Source organism: Tenebrio molitor, chromosome 4, assembly GCF_963966145.1.
Source record: "Tenebrio molitor chromosome 4, icTenMoli1.1, whole genome shotgun sequence".
Classification (NCBI taxonomy): Eukaryota; Metazoa; Arthropoda; class Insecta; order Coleoptera; family Tenebrionidae; genus Tenebrio; species Tenebrio molitor.
In genome coordinates this window covers 4,554,633-4,574,231 of record NC_091049.1, presented here as the reverse complement: position 1 = coordinate 4,574,231, position 19,599 = coordinate 4,554,633, and the positions used below count along the sequence as shown (strand labels likewise).

The following is a 19,599-nucleotide window of genomic DNA, read 5'->3' as shown; positions in this document are numbered from 1 at the left end:
CTCACTGCCTCTCTCACTTGCGCCCTGACTGTGGCTCTCTCGTTGAAGGTGTAGCCCAGGTACTTAAACTCGCACACTCTTTCTATCTTGCTTTCTTCCCACTTCCACTCGCTCTCCTCATTCTTCCTCTTTCTCTTGCAGTATTTAAAATTATTTAATAATCATAATCAAAGAGCAGGCTGGAATTATTTTTTTAAAGAAATAGAGATAAATGGCAAATTAAAGGAAATGAAAAAATAAGATGTGTAGAGGACCTTTCCTAATCTAGTATCCTTACTAGAGTTGATATTGATTCAATTATTGTTATCAAATTTACCAAAATTGCGAAAAAAGGAGGTTTAAAGTGAAAATATTTCAATGAGAAGATAAAAGACTAAGAAGAGTGAGAAGTAGAAAGTATTGGTCTGGTTCGACTACATTTTTGCCATTTTTATTATTATTAGCGTTATTATTATCGTTATAAAATTAAAAATAAAATCTATAGAAGACTACTCAAAAGAGAAAAGAGTAAAAGGAGAAGTAAAGAAAGAAAATGTGTGGAAAAAAATCTAAAAGTGGAGAAGATGATCACAACGTCATCATATTGTTTACTATGACTAGCATTATTATTATTGTTATTACAAGAGTCTGAAGATTCTGATTCACAAACGAACTTTGTTGTTATTATTTTGTTCTTGTCATTGTCGTTATTATCGTTGCAAAGCTAAAGAGAACCATGACAGCTATGCGAGTTTTTAGAAGACAAAAATTAAATATGTAAGTAAGAAAACTAGACGACAAGAAATTGTTTTTTGCTTCAAGGTATTTTTTACTAAAACCGAAAAAAATTAAAAAATAAAAGGAAAAAAGAAATAGAGAAGTTGTTTGTGCTTTAACCACAAAGGGCAATAGAGAATTTCAAAAATGAGAAAATCGATAAAAATTCTAGGGAACATAATTTGATGGTGCCACTGTTGTATTGTGATTATTATTATTGGAATGGCACTGCGTAGGTAAAGGAGAAGAAGAACATTATGCTAAATAAGAGTAAGTTGAAGGAAAGAAAAGGTGACAATTTGACAAACAAAGAAAGGAAAACACAAAAGAAGTTAAGAGAGGTGGATAGAGAAGAGAGAGGTAGAGGAAAAAGTGTGAAAATAGGATACAGGAAGATGCAGGTAAACGGGGAATGGTTTATATGGAATGTGAGAGAAGAGAAGCTGAAGAAAAATTTTTAGAAAAAGGTACAAAGAGAAGGTGAATAAAAAGGTAAATGGACAAAGAAAAGGGAAACCGGAAAAGAAGCACAAAGGGGAAAGTCGCTACCGAAATAGTACAAATGAGAAGGTCAAGGGGCAAAAAGAAAAAGGGAAGAGCTACCGGGGGAATAATAACAGGAGTGAAATTGAGGATTAAAGATAAGCGAAAAAATGGAAGGAGAAGGACGCATAAGAAAAGTTCATATAGGCAATAAATGGTGGAAAATAATGAGAATATACAGTAAAGAGACGTGTTGAAAACGCAATGAAAGAAAACAGGGAAGATTGTATACTCTTGGGAGGGGACTTCAACGGTAGAATAGGAGAAAGAAGAGCAAAAAATTGAGAAGAGGAGAAGGCGGATCGGAAAAGAAAATCCAAAGACAAGGTGGACAAGTAATGCAAAAAAGGGGAATGGACCTATATAGGTAGGCAGAGGGGAATAGTGAACGAAAAAGCATGGGAAAGAGTAGAAGAATTCAGAATAGAAGAGAGACTAGAGTCGCATCATCTCGAAATAGCTTTGTGGAAGCTGAAAAGGAAAGGGGTGGGGAATAGGAATAAAATTTATTGTTTTCAACTATCATAAATTATCATTTTTCTCCTTTGTAAACTGCCCTAAAGCAAAATGAGCAAATGAGCCCTAGAAACATTCAACGTTACATTTCTAACAGGACACCATTTTTAAAAGATTTGGAAGTTTCAGGGACGTCGTTTCAAACAATAAAATTTTGTATGCAACTCGTCTCTAGGTAAATTGGGCTTTTCTAATTGCCCTCGAGGCCTTAAAACCCTCGCTACGCTCGTGTTTTAATCGTATCCCTGGGGCAATTAGAAAAGCCCAATTTACACAGAAAGTCGTTGCGTAAATAACTATTATTTTTTTAGAAGTGCTGTTTTATGTTGAAAGAAAAATGTAATCAGGAATCGGAAGGCCCGTAGGGCAAATTAAAGCATTCATATACAAAAGTTTACACGAAATCATACACAAAATAAAAAAGAATACGAAGATGAAACAGGGAAAAAAAAATTAAATACATACAAGGATAACGGTTCTAATTGGCAGCATAATTAATATTAATTAAAAAAATATCGTACAGAATCGTGGGGGATGATGGAAACGAGAAATGAAAAAAATGTAAGAGAAGAAAAAATAACATGAAAGAAAGAGAAAATGTACTAATTGAACCATGTAATTTTTTTTATTTCGTTGCAATTTTATCTTTTCATTCCTAATCCTTCAAGGCATCAAGAGTCTTCCCTACTTTACATACTATGAAATTTCATCCCCACGCTTTTCTCCCGTTTTCGTCCCTAAAACAAAAATTGGATTTTTCATCTAAACTCGATTCTCGAATACTAAATTTTATTTGCTGCTGTTTCGATAATTAAAACTGTTAATTCATTTCAAAAGCTCGGTCCTGACATTTGACCTGACGAATCCAGTTCGAAATTATTAAAAGTTGTGATTATAAACTACAACGGGCAGTGCAACAAGTTAAATTAGAAATTTACGGAAAAAAAAACTTAAAAATCCAGTTGCCGGTCGACAAGCCCCGGGCCGTTCTCACCCCCCAGGGACCACCTCTCGACTCCCCCAACCGAAAAGAATTCATTATTTCACGAGACGGGGTGCGTCTGAACGAAATTAATTCGCGAATTATCAAGGGAAGAAGTTTTAAAATAAACTCCGGTTGAAGTTTCCGTCATGACAAATTTAATGCCGGTTAGTTGTTTGCAACTTTCTATATGTACAGACCGAAGTTTCGTTAATTATGTGTCGGCCCCGAGTTCATATTGTTTCCAGCAGTGGGCCAGAGTCCGTTAATAAATAAGGACGCCGCGTCCAGACTGCAGACAGGACCCGTTTTGGAAACGGTCCGTTTTAATGAATGCAACCGTACCGAAGGCGAATCGATAGAGCCCTCGCCTCCAGGAGGCGGCTGAATAATCGCCGTTTACGTCGAGAGAAACGGCAGAAACAAATTCCCCTGGTGATACGATGCTGGAAATTTTCCCGACACGTTTCGTCAACACCGTCACCACCAGGAATCGTTACCGCTGGCCGGTGCAATCGCGATCCGGTACGCCGCAGGAATATTCGATCGCGTTCCTGCCGCGGCATGCATCGCCGCAGGAATTCCCCACGCGCTAATTAATTTTTTCGCAAATGTCCCGAGCCGGGGGCGAACCAGGGTTGCACTCGCGGACCGGAGCTGTTACCAAAAAAGTACTATCGATCCGTCGACTGCATTGTGGATTTACAACGGCGATAAATCAACGGAATTATTGTTTTTAACTGCACCCCTTTATTTAATATTTGTAATGGAATTTATTAATATCTGGCGCGGTCTGTTTGTCCATAAATAACGTCGAACACGATCAGGTGAACATTACAGTTGCGCCAACATAGACAATGATGCCAACTGTGGTGCGTAATGTGCATCCCTTAATAATCATCCGATCAGATTTATTGTGATGATGCATAATGGTCCTTCCTGTTTGTTGGGGGCGAGTGAGTCGTTCCTTTTGGAAGTGATGTTGATTTATGGGGATGGCGGTGCACGTTGCTCTGTTGATATAAAACGCCCGGCCTGAATGCCGTGTCAGGGGGTCGGATAATAGTGATATCGTGGTTGTTTGTTGCAGATGCAGGAGCCTCTGGCCACCTGGAGCCCACCATGATCCGCGACCCGCGCGCCTCGCCGACGACGCCGTCGTACCCCGGCTACCCCCCGCACTCCCCGTACGTGCGCCGCGGCTCCCCCCCGGGGAGTCCGGCCCCGAAGAAGTGCTGCTTCGAGCACCGCGAGGCCACCCGCGAGACCTTCTTCTGCTGCTGCTACACGTGCTCGGGCGACAGGACGACCTCCATCCTGGCCACGCTGGGCGTGTGCTGCCTCGTCCTGGCCTACACCATCCTGGGTGCGTTCGTGTTCATGACGCTGGAGGGCGGCATGCAGCACGACACGGCGGTGGCGGCGTCGAAGCTCGACCCGAAGGGCGGGTCGGTGGGCACCGTCCCCACCGTGGGCGAGCTCAGGACCGAGACGGTCGACAGGCTGTGGAGCATCACCGAGAACCTGAACATCCTCTACAGGGAGAACTGGACGCGCCTGGCCGCCGAGGAGGTGCTCCTCTTCCAGGAGGCGCTGTTCAAGACGCTGCGGCAGGCGGACGGGGGGCGGTACGCCTCGGGGACGGCGTACTACGGCCAGCACGTGCACAAGTGGAGCTTCAGCTCGTCCTTCCTCTACTCGCTGACGCTGATCACGACGATAGGTGAGCGATTTTGTTTTGTTTGATACCTGCCAGGTAATTCACTTTGGCGCTTTGATTAATACACCGATGCAGCCGCAACGAAATTTGGATAATTCGGGTGGGAGTTCGTGCGGGGAAGTTGGGAGTTGCCGGAGCTGCGGTGAAATCATTTTCAAATGAAATATTCAAAAATGACCTCACCTGAAATCTCGCACCGGGCTGGAGTAAAGTTATAATTAAAGTCTCACAACTAGATGGTCATTCAAACCTAAGTCGGGAACTGTAATGGTCGGATGTACTGGAACATTACACACAAGTATAATAATAATAATAATATAGTAAGGAAAAACAAGATTAAATTGGAAAAAAAAACAATACAAGTATGTAAATAGATAAAGTATACCGGTTCTAGTCTAAAATCTGATGTACTTTCTTATGGAGGTTTGTTTGTCAGCTGAACGACCTTGAATTACAAAACGAACCGCCATAAAAAATAAATGGGATTTTGGGAACGAACTGACATGTTTTATCTAATCAGGAATACAATTTTAGGAGCCGCAGATAGTTTCCAAAATAAAAAAAGAGGTGTTAGAACTGTTAAATAAATTTTGAAGTTTAAAATTTTTGGAAATCCAAACAATTTCCTGCTAGATGAAGTTGTGGATTTCTGGTAGTCCGTGTGGCAATGTCTCCGTTTAGACACACAGGAGGTTTCCAAAATAAAAACTGAGGTGTCAGAACTTTTTTTAAATGAATTTTGAAGTTTTCCAAATTTTGGAAGTCCAGACAATTTCCTGCCGAATAAAGTTGTTGATTTCTGGTAGTCCGTGTGGCAGTGTCACCATTAGAGCCACAGGATGTTTCCAAAATAAAAAAACGAGGTGTCAGAAATATCGTTTAATGAATTTTGAAGTTTTCAAAATTTTGGAAGTCCAGACAATTTCCTGCCGGATGAAGTTGTTGTTTTCTGGTAGTCCTTGTGACAGTGTCTCCGTTTAGAGCCACAGGAGGTTTCCAAAATAAAAAAAGAAGTGTCAGAACTTTTGTTAAATGAATTTTGAAGTTTTCCAAATTTTGGAAGTCCAGACAATTTCCTGCCGGATGAAGTTGTTGATTTCTGGTAGTCCGTGTGGCAGTGTCACCGTTTAAACCCACAGGATGTTTCCAAAATGAAAACAGGTGTCAGAACTGTTAAATGAATTTTAAAGTTTTCAAAATATTGGAAGTCCAACAATTTCCCGGCGGATGGAGTTGTGGATTTCCGGTAGTCCGTGTGGCAACGTCGCCGTTCAGCATCGGCCGGTCGTAATTTTTCCTTTTTAATTAAACGGGAAAATCGTGTGGCAAATGAAGTCCAACTAGCAACGACTTGAGCCCGTCCGGGATGAAAGTAATCATCGAGATTCCGGCCGGAACGTGGCGTGTCCCATATTTCCGGCTTTCCGGACGAAATGAAACGGTTTAAATTTTAATCCCGTACTTTGTCTCCTGACTCTTCCCGATTAAATATGGCCGTGTTGAACTAAATAGTTAGGATGCCGCGATTACATCTGGTCGACGCGCTCCTCCGGATTAGTCCGGACGGTGCTCACGTACCAACTAGAGGAAATGGATGAATTTTTGATGAGGTCTCGGATGCTTTTATTCAACCCGACACGGAAAATTCTGTCGGTGTTTTGATGACGTGTGGCGGCGTATCGGGTTGCGGCGGCGGGGGTCGCCACCGACTGCTGGAAATTAAATTATTTTTAGGTGGCGGTTTTGCGAATTAACGAGAGGCGGGGTCGGCTCGTTAAGGACGTATTTTACATTTATTTCATGAAGTTGAAATTCATTTTTGTGTTTAAATTTTTTATTGTTCATTTAATAATTTTTTTTTCGTTACGAAACCTGAAGCAAATCCATTTTATGATACTTTTATAGCATAAAATATTTTTTTAAATCGCCAAATAATTAACGTTCGTTGTGCGAATCTATCATGGGAATAAGCTTGAGCTTTTAAAATAAAAAGTAACTTTACACTTACATTATTAACAATATTTCGAGTAAGGTAGCAACACCTGGTGCAAGCAGACATCAGGTAGAATGATAAATTGGACCAGATTATGAAGCACCTGTCCCATTAAATTCTACACAATTTGCTAAATTATATCTGCCCCAAAAAAAAAAATTGTTTGTGTCTTTATTAAACCATACCAAAACGAACAATTTATATTTGTTCACGTTCCATTTAATTTGGAACAACAAACACAAAACCGTATTTCCCCCGCGAGCTCGTTGATCAGTTTTGCACAAAATTGCTTTTTTAAGAGTCTTCTTTGTCGATTTGCATTTCATGCGTGCCCACCGTAAAAACTCGTTTACTCACGAACTAATAAAGCTTCCCGTCCCTTCAAATATGATAACAAGCACACATTCGTCTCTAGTCTCTTAGGAAAGCACGTTAAAGTCAGTACCGCGAAAGTGCGGCGATCAGAAACAGGAGGAGAAAAAATTGCCAAATCGGCTCTCGATCCGGTTTAATTGTGCTGCTCGTTTCGAGTGCGGGGGGTGGCGCGCCGGTCCGGGGGCGGATTTATTTTTTTGGTTCGAGGGGTCGTGTTGACGCAAGGACCGACAACAATTCCGGTTCATTACAATGCCGGGAAGAAATATTTGTCTGGCACGATCGGGCCGTTTGCGTACGTTAATTGGACTGTGACGGCGATGGAGGGGCGGCGGCGAGGTCCGCCATGTGACATACCGCCGTCATTACGCGGGAACTAACCGATCGGAGGGCTTAACGGTGCCAGGCCCAAATTGGGACACTGAATTATCTGCAGTTTTTATCATTGCGTGCACTGTTACAGATGTCGAAAGTGATTTTCTAATTTTTTTAAGTGAAAACTTCTTTAGGCACACCACAATAGTTTCACCGTCACGCGTCACGTCACACGCTCCGAGGTGAAAGGCTCATTCGAGTGAGACAGAAACATCAAAGCTCTTAACAGATTTTTTTTTTAAACTGTTTTATATAAAAAGTTATTTTCCTGACATCCTCGTGTGGCGTCGAACCCGGGAGTGCAACCCCTCCACCCCCGAGGAGTCGTCGCTAAGACACGGATAAGCAACTGATAAGCCGACACTTACAAGAAACATAATCTTGACAAGGCTTTGCTTTCAAGCGAACAGTCTTCACCAGTCTCCAGACTTAATCCCAAATCTATCACGTGTCCAATCACGTGATTAATAAACACGAGACAGGTCCGGAGGCAGTTTTTTTATTTTAACTGACATCAAGAGAGACAGGATTAGAGGCAGCCAGTGCAGTTTGGATGCTAATTAACTCCCCACCTCGAATTTATGAAGTGGCGTTCCGAAATGGCGGCACTCGTTAAAGTTTCATTACTGTTTCACCAACTGTACTCAGAATAAGTCGCGGTGCGATTAGAAGTTGGTGCAGTAATGGGGTTTTTACGCCGTTTTAAGACCGGCGGTGTCGTCGCCGTCCCCGACGTCCGCCGAGAGGGGGCCGCCAACACTCGTCGCTTTTTTACGACCGTCTCCACCGCCTCCAAATTAAATCGTCCCCTTCACGTCGTCGCGGTTAAACACCGGACGAGCTCGCGGCTTACGAATGTCTTCATTTTTACCGGAGGAGCAACCTGAAACATAAGTAGATGATGGAAGAATCTAGGAGGAGTAGTAGATTAAGTTTAAAATGTGGCGAGGCTTTAGAATGAGATGAGAAACTAGAAAAAGGAGAAAATAATTATGAAAAAAGCAATACTAATTTGGAGGTCCCAACGCACCCCCTTGAGCCGCTCCGGGCCGATTTTCAATAGTGCGAATCATCAAAATCGCAAGGGTGGTTGAGACGTCGCAATTCCTGTTGGCATTACATCTGAAAATGAGCGCGACGGCCCTCGGGGGTGGGCGAAAGAGATTCGGAGGCGGTTTCGCCGCGTCTCCGTTTTTTCTTTTTAATAATTCCACCGGAACGTTATGATTTTAAAGGGGATTATGCAATCAGTGCGCGAAAAGAGAGCGAGTGTGGGGCCCCGAGCTCGTCCATAAATTCGTAATGCTTTCGACATCTCTCAGATGTTGGGTAAAAGGGAAACGAATTTCCTACACGTAATGAAAACACGGATATTTCATTCAATTCGGTTGCTCTTGCATAAAAATTTCAATTTTCATTTTAATGCCGACGAGAGGACGCGACCGACGAGTGCCCCCCCGAAGGAGTCGCGAGGAGGACGCTCGACCGGGAGGCGGAGGAGAGGCCGCACAAGTTCGACTGGTGTGCATCGGTTAAGTGATGTGATTTCATCACGGCGAATAATAAAGCTCGACGGGCGAGCTTTGAGCCTTGGGACTCCGGTTAATTTGGAACTTTCGCAGTGGACTAAATGAAATTTTGCGAAAATGAGCTTCGCACGCTGTGTCCGAGAATTACGCGACTGACTGGCTCCGGCTAAAGCTCGCGATAATTGTCATCGGCATGACAATGCAGCGGCTCTAAAGCTCGATCCGGTGGTCGCAATTCCGCTTTGACCAAATTCATTCTTTTCAGTCGAAACACATCAACGTGACCAAAAAGTCGTTCAAGACATCTTTTTGAGTCTTATGCCATCTTGAACAAGTCTTGTTTCAATTTCATTAAGGTCTGGGAAGTCTGCTGGCCAAGAGGCAGCCAAAAAGGTTCCATCATGTTGTTTTTAGTGCAATTGATGCTTTTTTGTATCACAGTGTGGATATTTGTGTAAAATTTTCCTCACATGGCATGAAAGAGGTGTCTCTCCCACCCCCCCATTATCTTTTTTCCTCCAGCTTAGGCCCCAAGTGTTCACCTTATTGTGTGCAGTACGTATATCCTTCCCGGGCGCCATTTTCCTTATCGGCGGAAGCCGCGATAAGATGGAATATGTCTGAACGAGCCGGGGGCGGGGTGGTAATTCTTATCGTGGAGGAAACTCCCGCCGGGAAAACTTATCGGCGGACGTAAAAGTGAAACGCCGCGACAAAAATGAATACATTTGTAAGCCGTTTTGTGTAATGTTCATCGACGTGAAAAACGCCACCGCCGGGGTTAAGGTAGTGGGAGGTGGCGGCGCAGCGATTTAATTTCGCACTTTTCATCAAGGGAGTAAAAGGGGAAAGACAAGTTTTCCTGACGCGTCCATTGAAGGTCGCCTCCTCAAGCCAATCGATTTTTTTTAATTAAAACCGTGTGCGGGACGGCCGTCAAAACGAGATAATGGGGGGCCATTGTAAAACAGCGGTCCAGGCAAATCACAATTCTTCCGCTCCTGACTCGAAGGAAGCGTCCGTCCGCCGCCCCCGGGGCCGCACCCCTCGATGGTAATTAATGACGGTGGCGTCGTACATGACGCCATGAAAATTGACGATATCATATTAGGGCTTCTTGTCGCAGTCGGGGTGCGCCCTCGCCCCCACCTCGCCCCATTAGAAAGTTGGTAATTGTTATTACGAGAGACACTATTACCGAAACGTCAATAATCGTTGAGCTCTCGAATTAGAGGTGCCGCATTGAATTTCGACTCGAGCATTAAAATTACAGATATTAATAGCGCCCTTAGAAATGCTATAAGTGCCTAGATAATTCGGTTTTCGACGGTGGGGGAGCGAGAATTGATGATTTTCGAGGCTCCCGACGGGCTTGTGTCTCTATTTAGACTAAGAATTAATCGAAAATGGGGAATAGGCGGCGGCGGAGGGGGCGGTAGCGGAGGTTTTTCCAAACGGATTAATGGAAGGGTGCAACAACGCAGATAAGGTCCCCCCCCCCAAACCTAAACGGATCATTTATGTAAACTCTTCATATTTTACATTTATTGAAGTCGTCAATTACTCGCTCAACTGTCTTCCCATCAAAATCCACACGCTTTCAATTGGATACAAATCGGGAGATCGAGCTGACCATGAAAGAGTGTCAGCACTAGCCTCGACCGAGAACTTGCCGTACGAAAACGAAAAGTGGAGTTTTGCAACTCCCTATGATGAGGAAGCACAAGAGCGATGTGCCAGTTAAGATTGTAAAAGTACCGTGCGATCGAAAATAAAAAGAAATCGAGATGGCCATGATTAATACACTTCAGTTGAAGCTGAAGGCAGACATTTCGAACATTTACTCTAGTTCGTAAATACGATTGGAGCTCCTCATGATTCTTTTACAACCGCCAGTCACACATAATGCACACCTTTATGAAAATCAAGATTGTTTTTTTCGATCTCACGGTATTATTATCATTATTGCTATTAGTATTATGAGGATGTTAGCGTAAAACGAATCGATGGAAATAAATGACGGTGTGTCAAGGGGACCCCTCTCCTGTTCACTTTTTATAAATTTACTTAGCGTCCAACCTTTATCCGCCCTTTGCCCCGTAGCGAATTTTATTTGAAAAAAACCCTCCTCGAGACACTTTTAATCAATCTAATGTGGAGCGCTCGGCGGTGTCCCTTCCAGCGGCAGCGCTTCCCGCCGTCGTGAGACAATCCCGTCTTTGAGGGATGATCCAGTTAGCGCGTGTTCCTCCCTTTCCCGTATCTGGTTCCCTTTAAATTCCCGATGAAAGTAGTGGCGACGTGAGGAGCGCTCTATCGATCAGGGTGACATCTGGTGGATGGCGAGGACACGTCACGTACGCACCTCCCAAAGCCGACGGACGTCAGGACACGGTTAACTCCCGAGCCGGGATTAGATTCCTGGAGGAAGTCCCCGTTATCGAATCGGTTTGTTAACTCCGACCGATTTAAAACGTCGACTGTTGCGGCGGCGGGGTTGGCGCCCCCACCCCCACACACGGATAATAAAGATAATGAGCAATAATACACACCCACTCCGATCATAATTGTCGGTGTTAAAGGGGTTTTACTGGGGCGTTAAAGCCGTTCCAGTTAATCTTGAGCAGTCTATTACGAGCAAGACCGTAATCTTGGCGGATTTACAAATCTCGGGGGGGGGGGGGTGAAAAATTTGATTGGGGCTTAACGCGTCAAATATTAATGCGGGTGAAAAAAATCAAAATCTTGATAAAATCCGGGGGAACTATTCAGGAGCGGTACTAAATATTAAATTATCCTTGAGCGACGAATAATAAATCAACCCCCGGATTTAATATCGCACGTTGCCAGGTGAATCCGGGACACTGCTGCATTCTCATTACCACCGTCCCACCTCTGATGAAGAGTCCGCCCAAGCGAATTCAATCGGACACAAATCCGGCCGCGGAGCTTTCTCCCGGGATCCGAGCGCTTTATTAAAAATTAAGCGCGACACATGTTCCAGCCCCCGGAGCTTATTAAACCGTGATGATGCGATGGGCGTCGCATTTGACGTGGCGCCGGAAATGTGCCGAGTTTATTGTTTTGTAGTGGGCGTGAAGGGTGATTTTATTAACACCCGGAGCCGGCCATTGTCGTTTTTCGAATAGATTCGAACGCAGCCGATAATTTCTATTATTCGGCGAGGATTTGTTGGATGAATGCTAAATGGGAAAAGCTATTGATTGGTGCGATGTTGCGAATAAAGGAAAACAAAAACAAAACAAAAAATCCGGAAGCCGGATTGTTTTCGTCGAGGAGTTATTGTTGCACAGTTTAAGCAGCGTAAACACGACATCAACAGGATAACGCGAAGAAGGTCGCAATTATTGTGTCGATGGCGATTATCAATTGGGGTTTGTTTTTGAGCTGATAAGTTGCAGCCTAAAATCCGGCCCGAAGGACCAAAGATCTAAGAGGGCGTTCTGAAAGTCTACGTCGCGTTCCAGATCATAACGAATGCGGCGTCGCCTCGTGTGCCATAACACAATAATAATCATAATGACAATATGCGCACGATAAGCAGCACTCTTGGTAATGTGATGAATGGAGTGTACTGTTATCTGTAGAGGAGAGGTTCGAAGTTTAAGCCGACGAATCCGTATTAATTATTAGGGCATAATGCATTAGGCAAGTTCTAATCCCTATTGACTTAATAAATATTCCATCACAGCCGCTTAATGAATAACCGATTTGGGGTGCGATACAGCACAATTACCACCCCTTCGACACCGCAACAGTCAAGTGTGTCGAGATTCCCTTCCGCTCGAGATACACCCTTCGATTCCTCACCCCCCAAGCAATATCTTGTGTCGCGTTTACCGGTATTTTTAGAATTACATTACGCCCTCCAGAAATTGGAAAAATGAGATCCATCTCGTGGCAGACAGTCATATCGAGCGACTCCGACTTCCTTCCACCTACTCTTATACAGACATCTGACTTATGTGATGGGAAATGAAAGGCGGCGTACGAGGGTGTGTGGGAGCGTGTGTGTGTGTGTATTTAAATTAAATTGCGTTAGGATCCAGCCGGGAACATCAAAGCCTCCAACTATATTACCTGTTCGTTGAGACTTGTCCCCGTTTGAGTGCCTCCATAACCGGGATGGTATGGCCTCGTTACGATGAATAGATTCGCCATGACCGATTGATTGGTCCTAAAAGGGCGACATTTGACGGTTACGTCGGAGCGAGGTTTGGCCGAACGGCTTTGTTATTATTAGAGGGAGGCCGTCGAGGAGAAAGGGAGAGTTTTCTTGGGGGATGCTGTTAAGGGAGCACGCGACTCGCGAATGTTACAACTGAGGAATTTAAGTTCGGAAGGGCCCAATCGGGAAACTAATAAAGCGGTTGTCTGCCAGGTCGGCAGACGTAATTTCAGACGAGTTCTAGGCTTTAGAATGTCATTTCTGGGGTATGGAGTGTCTAGAGACAACAGGAATTTGTTTTTGGGGTCCCAAACAAACTCAATATGACTCAAATCTGGACTTGGTGACCTTGAAATCTTCTCAAATGGGTAATAAATCTGTAAACCAGACGACAGCAGAGGTTTCATCCCCCCCCACTGGCACATTTCTCCTAACGACCAATCCGTTCACTTCTTCGGCCTCTTTAATTATGCCGGGGAATTACCTGCAGTAATATAATAGCCGGTGATAAATTCGGGTCCTGTGTGCCGGATCAAATTTGCGAATAAGGTTTCGGTCTTTAGCTTTATGACGCGTCCGGGTCAGGGGGAGTGATTTAAAGGCGATAGTTAAGTCGGAACGACGTCATAAAGTGGGTGCCATCGCATAAATAAAGTAGCTCGTTCAAAATGCGAACATTCCCAAATAAATTAGGCGCTCGCCTAGGTAAACGGGATACAGGACGAAGGACGATCGATGGTCGGCGGCGTCTTCCGCCCGATGATATTTTAAAGAGCGCCTCCTCGGCTCGCTTACTCCAAAACTCGTTTAATCATTTTCCATCTCTTTAAACTCCGCCTGGAATTGGACCACTTTGGAATGTCGAAGGTATTATCCGGAATGAGGGAAAATAGTCGGTTTGTAGAGATTGTGGGGAAACTTGCCGGGTTTTAGTTTTAATGTTCCGGGAAGGAAGCAGGGCCGGATCGGGCGGGAGGTGCTCCATCCTGACCCTTCTTCCAAACCGATTTTAAATGTATACCGAGCGAAGTCATATTTCTAAATAAATCTAAAGGAAAGGATTACAGCTTCGAAAAGGAAATTGCATTTTCTTTTATGTGGAAATAATAATAACAAGAAAGAAAAGTTTCTGTTGAATAAAATTAAAAGTCCCATAAAAGAAAAATTGAATAATAAATTAATAAAAAGTCATAAGATAGCAAGATTAAAGTTAAATTGATATAAATTGAGCCCAAAGTTAATAAAACTTGAACAGTCTTCCTTCTCTGTGCTTCGTGATCACGTCCCCTTGCTGCAGATTTACAATTATTAGGTTCTAATTGGGAAATTAATTAATAATTGTGAAGCCGTTAAGGAGTGAGTAAAGTGGAATTAATGCATTAAAAAATTAATTAGGAATTATTTCAAGTAGGGGAAGTCTCAATTGTCAAACAACGTCTACAGTATCAGAAAGAATTGGAAAAATTATGCGTGAATAAAAGGCAGTGAGCGAAAAACGATGAACGAAAGTGAAGTGAACGAAAGAGAAACCTTCACCCACTGATAACTATGGATACAGACTCACTTTCTAGGAAGTGACCGAACGAACAGATTTTGTCGTAGTTTCAAAAATTATGAGTGTGGCCTAAAAAATTATTTCAAAAAACCTCTCCAGAAAGAATCACTTTCGAAACTCGCCTGTCATAACATAACATAAATACATTCTGACAAGACACGCTAAGATTTCCCAACTCCTTAACGACTTTTTAAATGACCAAGCGTTTAGAATTTTCCCCCGACCTCTTGAAATATTCAACAACTATCCGTCTAGTTAATTGAGCGTTTTGAGAAAGCGTCGCCTCAGATGGGAAGCGATTAAGCCCGTCTTCTGGGACGCTCTCATCCTATTTTTTTAACTAAAAGGTCACGTCTCTTCGACCAATTCTTCTCCGAGCTGGCAACTTTTATTTTTATGGCGTCGTTCTGACTTAACTGTCGCACTAACTCACCAAAGTCCAGACGTGTGATAAAAAACAAACAGCGCGGTCCTTCAAGCTTCCCGAGACCGGAGAGGGATGCTTAATGATTTAAGCGCCACGAAGTCGCCTAATGGGGGTGCAAAACGGACGCACATGCAGCGGTAATGGTCTCGTTAGTTTCTTCTGTCCCTCGTTGGAGACTCGAAAGTGCGTCGAGGGGGTCGAAACGTCGCCGTTTTGTTCCAGATATTGTTGACGAATCCGATTTGCCAACTTAATAAGTCGCTTTGTTTCTAACAAAAAATTTATTATTCATCTCGCTGGAATCTCTTTGATGATTTTGTTGGTGCTTTGTTCAAAAGAATTCCTCAAATATGACTAATTTCGTGGATTTACATCTTCACTAGGAGCTGACGCTGCTAATAAATCAAACGAGAATAGAATTCGTTCTTTGAAATAAGATTCATATTCGTAAATGGCAACTGTGTTGAGTGGCAACTTCAATTAAACGGCAACTAATGGGAAATTTTATAACGAATAGTGCGGCTTTGAACGTGAAACAGTCGAGTGGCAACGTCCTGATTTGTTGCTGTTGCAACCTAACAATAAACGGCAACAACGCGTGGAACTAATTTTAAAACAAGTTGCCACTTAAACTAGGTTGCCATTTTAAAAAGTGGCACCGAGACGACTGTCATTCGTTTTTTTCAAACAGATTTTTTTTATGCTGATGAGTCTTTCTTCTTACCGCTGTACGACGTAGTCGCCCGCTACCCTTGTTTCCTCGACACGCACCCCTAGATTTACGCCCTGCATCCCCCGTTCTATCTGCTCGGAAAACATCAGCATCCGTTTCAATTTAACTTCGGTTGAAAAATAAAACTGAAAGATGTCGATGAATACGAAATGTCTGTCGGTTGAGCATGCAGATGGAGGCGGGGGCGGTTCGCCGCCGCGCTGCAATTCCGTCTTCGGGAAAGTGCTGACCGCATCCATAACAATGGAGAGCCCGGAGCGCTAACGTCCGATTTATTCATTTGTTATAGACAATAATGACGTTGCACGCCTATTGTGCGAAAGGGGTGTGGAGGGTGGATTGTGCCGACGCGGCAACCACCCCCAACACGCCAACTAGAGAAAACTTCCGGCGGGGATCGTTGGAACTTGAACAAATAGGATTGTTAATTATCAGCCGGTGGAAAAACAGACGGAATAACAAATAATTTAGGGGTGGTTGTTTTTGGTAAACTTCGAACGTGACAACAGACTTTAACGAATATAAAGTCGTGGACGGACGACGCAAAGTTTTATCGGGAAGAGATAGTGGGGTTGGTCGGTCAAGGTCGCGCTGAACGGTGCGATCTAATCAGAGACTGCACTTTCGTTTTCACTTTGTGGAGTGTCGATGTCGAGAGAACATAATGTTGGCGGACAGTTTAATCTACACCATACGTTCATTTTTTGTGACTCATTCAGCATTCTGCGTCGTGTATGTTTTGTAAAGTTTTAAGACAAGAAGGAGGATTCAGATATTTATGGAGTGCGGTTTAATCAACGACTTGATTATCGTTTCGCAAGGCAGATAGTGTTGAAGTGTGCGGAAAATATAAAACTCCAGAAACGACAAAAAGGAAATCCGGTATAAAAATAATTTAAAATTTTCCGCACAATGTGGTTCTATCAACGACGTCAATTTCATTTTTTAAGGCCGGGTGAAAAAAATACGAGAATGGCGTACTACTTTGCTTGTTCAAAATGTAGCTTGGCAGTATGTTTTAATCAAAGACTTTGTTTTTGATTTTCAAAGAAATTTGTTTGCTGAATTCAATGAGAAAACATTTTAATTTACGACTCCCACGGCAATTTTCAAAGCAAATCACGATTGTGCGTTAATCAAAGACTCGATTTTTATCTGGCAACATAAACTTCCATTTTCTAGTTCGATGTCAAAAATATAAAGCTTCACTGGACGACAAATTAGTCTTAAATCTAATTTAAAACTTTCAATAGTATGGTTCTATCAACGACTCCGGTTTAATCTTTCAATGAAATTTACGACCGTCATGAACGATACGAGATTTTGAGGGAAAAAACAAACTAATTCAACTTAATGGAGACAACAGCCTGACAAATGTGAATCGTCTGGATTAATCGCAGACTCGATGTTCATTTTCCACAGCATAAATTCAGATTCGCATCGATGATCCACTTAGGGAGTAATTCACAACTTCATTTTTATTCCTTGTGACACGTTTAATACTTAATAGGTTGGAACGACGAGTGTGTGGTTTAATCAGCGACTCAATCATCATTTCCCTGCGGAGATGGCCTGGTAGTGTGCGGAAAATATAAAACTTCAGAGACGAGAAGGAGGGAAACTGACATAAAACTAATTTAAAAATTTCCAGACAATGTAGTTCTATCGACGACATCAGTTTCATTATTTTGGATGGTGTCAAATGAAAAATATGAGAACATTGTTAAAACTGCAATATGGCTCTATCAAAGACTTCATTTTTAATTTTCACAACAACGAATTGTTTATCATAGATCTTGCGATGTACCAATGTCGAAAATATAACTAAACTAGACGAGAAACTAGTTTCAAATCCAATTTAAAAAATAAACTGTATCGTACTATCAGCGACTCCAGTTTAATCTTTCAGTGCAATTTATGAGTTCACGTCACACGAATAACTAATGGAAGTCTTGAGGAACAAAACGAACTAATTCGACTAAGTGTACCGAATAGTCCGGCAAATATGAATCATCCGCATTAATCACCGACTTGACGTTCATTCTCCTCAGCAGAAAATATATTCATTTGAGAGCCAACTTGCTAATCTACGTACGGTGTAATTCACGACTCGACTTTCATCTCTTGCGACATTTCACACTGTTTAATATGCAAGAGCTCAGACGGACAGCAAGTTTGTGTTAAATTGTAGCTTGTAGCTTTAATCAAAGACTTGATTTTATTTCCCACAGGATATTTTAATCAACGACATGCATGTCGAAAATGTCAAGTGTCATGCGTAACCTAGACGAAAATTAGTTTTCAATCTAATTTAAAATTGTCAACAGTATCGTTCTAGCAACGACTCAGATTTAAGATTTCGAAAGAATGACAGAAATGACATTTTGGGTAAAAAAACGAAATAATTCAACTAAGTGTAGAGAACAGTCCAGTAAACATGAATCGCTTGCATTAATCATCGACTTGACGTTCATTTTCCTCAGCTGATTATATATTCACTTGATAATCTACGTACGGTGTAATTCGCGACTCCACTTTCCTCTCTCGGGACATCTTACGCTATTTAATATGTAATGGCCGAGAGGAACAAGAAGTATGTGCGGCTTAATCAACGACTCTCCCGTCACTTTTCCAAACCCGCCGTGCATTTCCGAGTCCACCCCATAAATCTCCCCCCCAAGACTCGATCTACGTCCACAACTCAACGAAAAGCGTAGGTCCACACTCGATGGCACCGTTCCAACCACCCCCGCCCCCTGAAAAAGCGATTATTTTTTCGCCGGGAGCCGAGAGAGTCGTTTCTTTTTGAAATATTACTCGGACACCCATTACCAGGACAGGACCGTACTCGAGTCAATTTTCCGCCCAACTGTTTTCAATATTTCAAGAAGGTAGAAAGGGGCGGGGCTCGTGCACATATCATTACCCCTGTCGCTTTTTTCGGTACAGCAAGATGCACCGAGAACTTGTAAAACAGCTAATTTCGCGCCACGTTACCCCCCATCATCCATGCAAATTACAAGGGGTGAATTATGCATGGGAAAATATTAAATTGCGGATTACGGGGAGGGCGCACCCTCGCATCAAACGAGACTTGACGGGGTTGATGTCGTGTTATCGGTCGTGTTTGCTTCTGGATGGGACACGGTGTAATGTATTTCGCGGCTCGTTGGCTCCGCTTTTGATTGGCGACAGACCGATCGCGCCACGCTCTGGGCCCCCAGTTGGGCGACAACCATAAATCGCACCTTGTATCAGTAATGGACGTTTAAACGGGCGGATCGCCCATCAACACACTCTATCTAAAAATTTACGACGACATTAACCACACGAAACAACTTGGAGGAGCCCCTCGATACGGTATGATTAACGGGCGGCTGGTTTTGATAAGGGGTGGTAGTTTTTTTGGCGGACCTTCAAGTGGCCAATTAAACTTTGCCAGCGATTCCCGATTATGAGGTGCGGAAAAATAAAATACTCCTCGGGGGATGATAGCTTCGCGGGGCGCATCAGACAAATCGCCCCCGGGGGTGTCCAATTATTTCGCCATAAAATTCATGCGTGCGCGCCGGTGATTTATGCGTTTTTTATTGTGGAGGAGTCCTAATGTGAAATATGCAGAAGAGAGGAGAACAGAAAGCGATATTTCGTCGCATGGCTGGGACATTTGTAACCGGAGCAAGGTGGAGGGAGCGCTTTAATTCTATTAGCCATCCGGGCCAGGATATAAGAATAACAAAAATAGATTAAAAGGGAAAATTAAATACGAAATGCTTTCAGCGTCGGGGTCTTTGACGACAGATCAAAGCTTGGCCATGGAGAATTATTCAGGAGGTGAAAGGGGAAGTTGTTACCGATGGAGAATTCGCGCTTTTGGACGTTCGATCAAACGGCAAAACCGCGACG

At 43.1% G+C, this 19,599-nt stretch overlaps 1 protein-coding gene across 3 annotated transcripts in view; it reads left to right on the top strand.

Annotated features, from left to right (window-relative positions):
• Positions 1-19,599, top strand: part of LOC138129820 (potassium channel subfamily K member 17-like) — a 142,067-nt gene that overhangs the window by 97,599 nt on the left and 24,869 nt on the right. For all 3 annotated transcript variants that reach the window (XM_069046120.1, XM_069046121.1, XM_069046122.1), the window contains one exon: positions 3,888-4,520. In XM_069046120.1, the coding sequence (XP_068902221.1) occupies positions 3,920-4,520 (601 nt within the window). In that variant the 5' untranslated portion in view covers positions 3,888-3,919. The remainder of the gene's footprint in view (positions 1-3,887; positions 4,521-19,599) is intronic.